The sequence below is a fragment of the Fukomys damarensis genome, unplaced genomic scaffold (genome assembly GCF_012274545.1).
Source record: "Fukomys damarensis isolate Sample0158 unplaced genomic scaffold, DMR_v1.0_HiC HiC_scaffold_37, whole genome shotgun sequence".
Lineage (NCBI taxonomy): Eukaryota > Metazoa > Chordata > Mammalia > Rodentia > Bathyergidae > Fukomys > Fukomys damarensis.
In genome coordinates, this window is record NW_022900949.1 from 18448328 (window position 1) to 18458029 (window position 9702).

The 9702-nt window shown below is 40.4% G+C and overlaps 1 protein-coding gene across 1 annotated transcript in view; it reads right to left on the bottom strand.

The window, feature by feature from the left end:
• Myo3a (myosin IIIA) overlaps nucleotides 1-9702 on the bottom strand; it is a 173536-nt gene that overhangs the window by 67475 nt on the left and 96359 nt on the right. Inside the window, exons 16-18 of the mRNA XM_010614690.1 lie at nucleotides 8263-8389; nucleotides 3465-3675; nucleotides 674-821 (exon numbers count right to left, since the gene is read on the bottom strand). Coding sequence (XP_010612992.1) covers nucleotides 674-821; nucleotides 3465-3675; nucleotides 8263-8389 — 486 coding nt within the window. The remainder of the gene's footprint in view (nucleotides 1-673; nucleotides 822-3464; nucleotides 3676-8262; nucleotides 8390-9702) is intronic.

Genomic DNA, 9702 nt, shown 5'->3' on the forward strand with positions numbered 1-9702 from the left:
TTAAATTAAAACATTAGTTCTAATCCATAAACACAAAGCAAAATAATGTAACCTGAAGGAGACAAGCAACATACCGAGTGACATTAAACGTGGCCCTTTTACTACAATAATGTCATCTTTCTAATATGTGACAGTTTTGTCGAATGCAACTCGAGTGAGTCTCTGCTTTTTCTCTGTGGAAGAATCATTTTGAAGCTGAATCATAAATTACACATTGTACCTTGGCAAAATTACCCTTCCGTGGCATTTCCATCAAACCCATTATCCTGTGCTCTGTTGCCTAGCTACTGGAATTCGGAGGTTTAATGCATTTTCGATGGATATTGAAATTCCAAACTGAATTTCAGCTCTGCATTCTACAGAAAGAGAAACTGCTAGACACATCTGTTTACTTACATTTTCAGAGGAGACTCCTTTGTTTGCAAGAGATCAGGCATGCTAAGTTTTGGTGAACATTGTACTGATTTTCAGTGAAGGAATTTTAGTGTCACATGTAAAGTCACACGAAATTCACACGGCAGTTTTTGTTGTTGTTTGTTTTTACTACTAACATGGAGAAAAGCGAGGTTTTCATGATCTTTTTAAATGTTGAAAGCTTTAAATCTCTGGTTTGGTTTCTGTTCCATTTGTAATTATGTACACATGCATCTTTGGAATAAGTAGCTGGACTTACCTGTTCCCAGGCGAACACATGTTGGTTAAAATAATACTGAATTTGTTCATTTGCAATGTTAATGCACAGCTGCTCAAAGGAATTTTTTTTGAAATTTTCAAAGCCAAATATATCAAGAATGCCAATGCTCAGCTCACCACCGCTCCCACTGGAAGAATAACAGTAGTATTATGCTCAGTTATTATTTGTTTAGGAGCTCTGCAAAGTATCTCAGGGCTCCTACATGTTCCTGAGCTAAGACACTACTACCAGAATGCACACTCAGAGTACAACTGTTTCTCTTTCTTTGTGCTATGAGTTGAATGCAGGACCTTGGGTATGCTAGGCAAGCACTATACCACTGAGCTGCATTCCAGCCTCTCTTATTTTTTTACTTTATTTTGAGACAGGGTCTCACAAAGTTGCTCAGAATTCCTTTCAACTTGCAATCCTACTGCCTCAGCCTCCCAAGTAGCTAAGATTACAGATATGCACCTCCATCCCAGCTGAAATTTTCTCAACAGCAGAAGTTCCTTTCCACGGAACATGAAGATAATGGAGGTAGCACTATTTTTTACATACATATCTACCTTGTACTGTAAAAACCATTCCTATTCTCTCATATATACTTTACGAAAAAGAAAAAATTTCTCTGTGGGTTATAAGTACAAAGTCGTGGCACGAAGTGAGCTAGGAATCATATCAACAAGCTGCCTGGCAGTGAGAAGGAAGCAGGCATATTCAAACAAGACTGCACCAGAAAAGCACAAATTCTGGTAAGGAGTGCATTTAGTTTTTCATTTTAGGAGAACAATTTAAAATATTACTGAAAAGATCTTAATTATTTGAAGAATCATCATTTATTTTTGGCTCAATTGCTTATGAAATTTAAAAAAATACAGAATTAATGGTGACCTGGAGAAAGATACAAATATATGCGGGGTTTATTTTACAATTAAATACTTTAAGAATACATTAAATACTCTAGTATTTCACAATTAAATATTTCAAGGGCATTTTCCTGTTATTCAGTGTGGTCACTTCTGCTCACTATCGGTTGATGTTTGGTCAAAAAGATTATCTTCTCCTAAGAAATATTTATACTGGAAATTAGTTTTACGTGCACTTATGAGGGCAAGAACACAGGTTCTGTTCGTGCTCCCCATTCGAGAGGCGTAGGCGAGACTGTCCCGTGCCACCCACAGCTGCGGGGAGCGCCTGACTGGGAGCTCAGAGGGAAGGGCACTGTAAAGATGTGACGGACAGCCGGGAGGGTTTCCGAAAGTCCCTTCTGAAGTGTAGTTGGGGCAAGACACGTAGTGGAGGTTCATGTTGGTTTAGTCAAACTTAATGTCCTTTCACAATATCTGTGCCTACCGGGTCCTGCAAAGTATTTAGCTTCCTGTGTTTCTATTCTGGAGTGAAAGACATAGACAGTTTTCACCAGGTTCTTAAAAGGCTTTAAGGTGCCACTGACAATGAAAACCACAGCTCTGTCTTTCGGTGGTGCTAGTTAGCAGCTGACGAGGGAGAGATGCAGAAAACTGGTCATTTGCCCAGCCTCACACACGTTGGTGGCAAAGCCTGGGACAGAACTCAGGCTTTCCAGACTCTCAGGGTAAATCCTGACAGAATCAAACTGAGCTATCTGCTTGGGTCTTTAGTTTTTCCTTAAGCTGTCTGCAAAAAGTTTTCATTCGTGTACGGAAAGGGAAGTTGCACTCAACAGATGGGCTCTTGTGGGATTTTTCAGATCATCCTGCTGGTACCATCTAGTGCTAAACATGCAGTTACAGGTCAGAAGTGGGGTCAAGTCTTTATCTTGCATAAGTACGTGAGATACACTTTTGTTGAAAGTTGTGAGTTCTTTCATTTTCATATGAATGTCTGACATTCTAGAGATGGCCGCACATGAGTGTACAAACGGTGATTCTGGTTTTGCACACCTTAGCAGGAGGTAAGGAAGCAATTTTGAGAGGAAGACTGAGAAGAGGAGGAGAGGAATAATGAGTCACCTGTCAGTGTGACGGGACAGTGTGACAGTGCAGGCTGTGCGTCAGAGGAAATACGAGGAAGAATCACCTGCTTGAGACCTGCATCAAATGGTCGTTTGTGCTTGGCAGGTGTGAATGAGGTAATCTTAAGGGAAGCATCCATCTTGCTTTTCCACACACAACATTTCTTAAATTCACACAATTTAGGGCAGAAAAAAGCTTTCACAGTAAATGTAAGGACTTATGTCTAGGTTCAGTCCAGACAATGAGGTCAGCAATCAGTGCTACGGAGGCCCCAGTCCTGAGGTCCCACATTCTGCCTCATCTTTCCCTTCTATACCATTCTTGCTCCAAATTTCACTGGAAGTCATAATACCTACGCTTATGGGTTGATAGAGAGAGTTAAAATATGAAAAAAAGTGTTTTTCCTTATCTTGAAGATGTAATTTAAACTCTTGAAACAAAGATTAAAAACTTCTGGGTTGACCTCTTCTACAAGTATAAAGCGGTATATACTTCACGGTATATCCTCTAATTAAAATAACACTAATATCCACAGTAAGATTCCACATTAAAAAAAATCATTTTCTATTGGGATCATTGCTGTTGCTCCAGCTCTTCTGTTTCAGCAATTAAAACTCTTTCCATTGATGTGGTGTAACGAGGCGGTAAGAAATGATGCTATTTATTGAAGCGTAATGGTGACAAATAAATGATGTCAATTAAAAACATTTTCAAAGTGACCCACACAAAGAGAAAATTGCAAAACAGATCCATCACTTGACATTTAGGAGAAAAGTTTGTACAGAGATTTTTACCTTGACGGTGGGTCGTGCTTCAGCAAACTGTTAATGCGGTTGACGATCCAACTGAAGAGCCGCCCATACAGAGCTTTGGCCACGGCGTCTCTGATGTCGGTGGCTTTTTCTGCAGTGTTGGGTCGGATAATTGTTTCTCCTCTGGTGACCACGCAGTGGGAGGTGAGAGCTTCTTGTAACTCAGCCGCCTGTATGCAAAGCAAGGAAGCAGCTGCAAAATGAACAGACGAAGGGTAAGAAGGGGATCACGGCCAGGAAATGAAATTGACTTAATTCACTTCCTTCGATGACATGTGATAAATGGTGAAGGTTTTATGATGTAAACGTAGGCTGCTATTCAACATTAGTCTTGTGTGGCTTCTTGATCACTTTTCTCTCCTTTTCTCCACCGTTCAAATGATGGCTGCTGCTTAACACAACCCAACCCAAACCAAACTGGATGGCAACAAGCAGCAGCTGCACCAGTGAGTGGTTGTTTATGCGATGGCCAACATAACAAGGTGAAATAATTTAAAAGCATAAGCCAGGGCAAGGCGGTGCATACTGGTAATCTCAGCACTGTGGGAGGCTGAGGCAGGAGGATCACAAGTGTGAGTCCATCCCTGGCAATTTAGCAAGACCAGGTCTGTCTCAGAATAACAAGTGAAGAAGGCCTGGGAATGTAGATCGGTGTGAAGGTCCTGGGTTCAATTCCTACTACTGAGTTAAAACAAAGCATAATGAAGAGATCTGGATAATCTTGATACCATTATTTTCAAAATATAGAATTAATAGAAAGGTTACTCGGATGTTGGAGGAATACCGAACAAACTGGTCTGAACTACCTTCTTCAATGTACAACTTTTTTTTTGGGTTTTTGTTATTTTGTTTTTTTGAGACAGGGTCTCACTATATATTTGATTTTTTTTGGTACTGGGGATTGAACTCGGGTCTTTGCACTCGCAAGGCAGGCCACCAAACTGCAGAGCTAAATCCCTGGCCCTTCACAATATATTTGAGACTGACCTGGAACTCACTATGTAGCCCAGGCTGGTCTTGAACTCACAGTTATCCTCCTGCCTCAGCCTCCGGAGTGCTGGGATTACAGGCATGCACCACCACGCCCAGCTCTTCAATGTGCAATTTAAAAAGATTTAATTTAGCTCAACATTCGTGTACCTGTCATCACAGTTCCTTGAGTTCCATATTTCAATCACAAAATTTTGATAAAACTTGATGTCTGAGTAAACATTTATTTTACATTTAATGATAATTAAATATTATGGAGGATTTAAAACTCATAATGCTTTAACTCAGTGAATAAAATTCATTTTTGGATGTAATAAGCATTTTTAACCAAAACCATTGCACGACAAGCTAAGTTTTCAACTCAGTAGTTCTCTTTGTAAAACATTTTGAACAGTTTGAATTCATTTTTAGACATTTTGACAAGGTATTTTCTGGTTATGTGGCTAAAATTATTGAAGTTCATCTTAAGACATTTTTTCACACTGTAGAAGTAATAATAGGTTTTATCTTCAAAATTAACATTCGTTTCTTTTATTCTAGGAGTGCTTAGTGCCTAGAATTACTTATTCTGCACAAGAAGTACCCTACTGTTTTAAGCACTTTCTATTTTGTGGGATGTTGTTTGTAAACATGATTTTGATTTGCTGCATGTCCTAGCATATCACAGTCTAGCAATCATTTTAAAATTGTTAGACATTTAGTTGCCGGGTGTGGTGGTACACGCCTGTAATCCTAGCACTCGGGAGGCTGAGGCAGGAGGATCTGTGAGTTCAAAACCATCCTGAGCTATGCAGTGAGTTCCACGTCAGCCTCAACTATATAGTGAGACCCTGTCTCAAAAAATCAAAACAAAAACAAACAAACAAAAAGTGATTAGACATTTAAGTTGTGTCCATAGGTTTATAGTGGTAAAAATATGGGGTAAATAATGTGGGTATGAAAGACTCCCTTGTCAGCAACTGGTTCAAGAACTGCTTAACTTCTTGTCAATGACTAGCCAATTACAGTCCTCTCAGCCAACCCAAAGACCAAGGGTCTGAATACAATTTCATGGGTATTGGGAATTATTTTTAAAAATAGCCAATTAAAAAAAAGCCTATTTGATAAGAAAATGTCTTCTTTCCACTTTTAATTATTCCAAGTGAAGTTGAACATCTTTTCCTTTCTCATTTTTATTCGTGATTTGTGATCGTATATTGTAAACTGCCTTGGTGCTGCTATAAATTCACCTTTTCCTAATTAATTTATAAGAGCTCTTTAGAGTGTAATGGGAAGTTCTGATATGTTGTGAATTTTTTTCTCACTTTCATTTGCACTGAAACTTACTTTATGTTTTCTTTATGTACTATAAAAGAATTTAATTTCTAGGTAGTCAAATATCCAATCTTTAAGAAAATAATTTATGCTTTTGGTTTTCTGAGTGTAAGAATTATACAAATGCATTTCATCTGCATTTTTATGATTTTCCATTTATTTTATTTTATTTTTTTGGTACCGGGGATCGAACTCAGGACCTTGCACTTGCAAGGCAGGTGGCAGAACCACTGAGCTACATCCCCAGCCCTCCATCAAATTTATGTGTTTAGGTTTTGGTATATGACATTTGAGAAGAATTCAAATTCCCCCTCTCTCAGATGGTTAGCATGGTGGTTGTCCTACAACACTGATGCCCTATGGATTTGTCACGTTTTGGTAATTTTAGGTGCATCTGTTTCTGAACTCTGTCTCCCACTGATCTGTATGTCCATTTCTGTTCCCATTTTGTTCATTCATTAACACGTATTTGTTGTCTGGTACATGCCAGGCGTTTTACTCAGGGACATATTATTAAGTGCAGTACTTTGACAGCACAGTTCCAGTCCTAATGATCTTCATCTAGCAGGCATGGGAAGCTCATCAAGAAACTTAAGTGGGGAGAGATGGGGAGGACAAGGAACAGAAGGAGGGAACAGGGTGGCGGGAGAGAGGGGAAGGTAGAGGGGGAAGAAGAGAGGGAGGAAGAGAGGGAGACTGAGAGCCCCCGATACACGGTGAAGCAGTTTCTGAATTAACCACGAGAATGGGCAGAGAAAGATCAATTCTTGATGCAAAATGAACAACTGGGAGACTATTTCATTCAGGCAAGGGATGGCATTGCCTTGGATAAGAACGGTAAAGATGAACAAAGAGAGAAATGGTAAGATTTGAGGGACACACACATGTGTGCGCATGCACGCGCGCACACACACACACACACACACACACACACACACACACACACACACACACGATAGAAGGAAGAGAATTAGGCCTGAGTAAAATAATGCACTCGTAAAAACCATTTAGGAATGTGGCTTTGGTTTGGAAATAATTTCTTTTAACTCTAAGTATAAATCTTCTTATTTTCCCAAAGTGGCTATTCTAGAAAGTGCTTTAATTATATTCATATCAACATTTTTGGTGACCTATAAGATACATAAGTAGATCCATCAAAATAACCTTTTAGTTTGGCTGTTTGTAAGCCTACTCTTGTTCATAACTGGGCGTTTCCATTTAGGTGTCCCCCACGGCTCATCTATTGGACACTTGGTCAGCAGCCCGTGGTACTACTGGGAGGTGGTGGAAGCCTGAGGAGGTGGGGCCCATGGACGTTAGGAGTCCTTGTGGGTGTGCCCTGGAACAGGACTTGGGGACCCCTCCTCACGGTACCATCACTTCCTGGCCCCCACCGGTGAGAGGCTTGGCGTTGCACACACTCCCCAACATGATGTCCTGCCTTGGCATGGGCCCCAAGGCAACAGAACAGGGAGCAAATGAATGTAGACTGAACTGCTGAAACCACAAGCCGAAATAAAACCTCTTCTCTGGTTAAGTTGGTTTGTCTCAGGAATTTGTCACAGCAAACTAACACAGTTGTGTCTCACTCTGATAACTCTCCTAATTATGATTAGATGGTGAATACCGAATCTTACCAAAGTTGTCTGGTTCTTCCTTTCACATCTGATAACCTGATGTCTTGTGAGCTACTGAAACTCTTTCATATATCTCAGCGGGAGATGGCAGGGCTCTAAGGAACAGTGACTCTGGGCCAGGAAGTTTTGGCACTGGCTCTCTGAAATTACCCTAAAACCTCTCATTTTGTTCTGAAATAAATATGATTCAAGAAAAAAATGTGCATAAAAATTTGCATCACCATTGCCTAGGCTATGAATGAAATAACAAATATAGAATTCTGAGAAATACGCCATTATAAAAATAACAAGGCATAAAAAGCTATACCACTGGAATCCTTAAATTATTTGGAAGAATTCATCAAACTCTGTTATTAACAGAAAACTTGATATGAAGCCATACCATGATGTGCTTCTCTTGTGTGGAAAAATGACTGAAAAATTAATTAATACAGGACAAATGGGCGTACAACATTCCTCCAGTAAAAAACATACAGGTTTTATTTCTTTTAAAAAGACTCATGTTTAAAATCTGTAGGATGATGAAAACTTCATTCTTTTTCCTACTAGTTAAACTCTATTTTACCTATCTTTTCTGTATTTTTGAATTAAAATGTAAACAGCTACGAACACGGTCATAAAAGCTTTATCATCAAAAATGTTTTCTACAGTAATTGTTTTGCACTCATTAAAATCTGTTTTAAATAATGGCCTTTTAAAATTTCATTTTATGCAAATTGAATCTGAGCATTCTTTTAAAGATTCCTCATGAGTGTAATTGCTTGAGATCATCCTCAGGGGACACTTACGGCGTAAGACTTGAGGAAGTTTAGTCTGGAGTAGAAGATCATACAACTTACAATTCTCCAGTGCTGAATGATTGCAAATGTAGCTCTTGTCAATCTGGTGTTCTGTTGCCACGGAAGAAAATTCGATGTTTCCAACATTCAGGATTGCAGCAAGTGTACTGTACACACTTCCCAGTTGCTGAAACACAGCACAGCAATGTGAGCTCCACTCTCCTCTCGCAGATACAGGTGGCGACTGAGGAGGGGCCAGGTGGAGAAGAAGCCTCTGGGTCCAGCACAAGAAGGTCTGGCCTGAGACCACGATGTCAGACTAAGATATCCAAGTGGAAAAGGACCCACAATGCTATCTCGATTTTAGAGAAGAGCATGGCGCCTATCACCCATTAAGGGCTCAAAGACCCTTTTAAAATGCAAACATGAATAAAATATAGAAATGAAGAGCTCTCTAGGAAGAAATAGAAACGTCTCATTCACTGGGCCATCAGAAAAGCTATCCATGTAAAACTTTAGAATCTAGTAAGGGTGTTACCAAATGTACATGTTCTTAAGGCTGCCTTAAAAGTGAGGTTTGGTGTGTGATGAAGGAGAGTTAAAATAGAAAAACCAGAAGATCCCAACACCCAAACAGAAGAATATATGTGATTTAAGTACAGGCTTGAGAACCGTGTTATAGCGGTATTACTACATGGACATAATTCCAAAATAAGGAATATTCTTCTTGAAGGACCTGGAGGCATTTTGCCATTTGCCATGGAATTCATGGCCATCCTTGATGGTGCTCAGGGTGCCTTGTGACCTTGCCCACCACCCCACTCTATCCTGCCAGTCTTCTCTCTCCTCCAGCCCAGGGGAAGCCTCCCTCTTCCTTGGGGAGGCCCTGCTCCGGTCAGTCTTCTTCTCAGGGCCAACCCTGTCCTGTCCTCCTGGCTCTGCTCCAGGAAAAGCCACTGCCTTCCACCATGTCCTTGAGGACAAGCTCATTTCCAGTTGGCCAGAGAGCCAGAGTTTCATTGCTAAGGTGTATCAGGCACCAGCCTCCTCACTGCTGCCTTACATGTTTCTGTTCTGCTTTGTCTGAGCACCACGCTACTCCGAAATGCAGACAGCAGCCACATCCTGCACGGATGGGACAGGGCTGCCCCTCTCCATGCTACATTACTCTGCCCAAGGCAAAGCAATGGGTTAGAATGATTCTTTCTCCTCTGAAATTTTATCACACTACAGCAACGACTCAACCAACCATCCATCCATCATTTATCAACACTGTATGAGATGCGACGAACATATCAGTGCCCAAGAATACTCTCAGCACTTAAGGGTCCTACTAGTTCACAGAACCAAATGGAACAGATCATTGTGTACACTGTATTTCTTTTTTCTTTTCTTTTCGTGCACCAGGGATCCAACTCAGGGACTTGTGCCTGCAAGGCAGGTGCAGTACCACTGAGCTCAATCCTTGGCCCCTATACTGTATTTCTTTTTTCTTTCTTT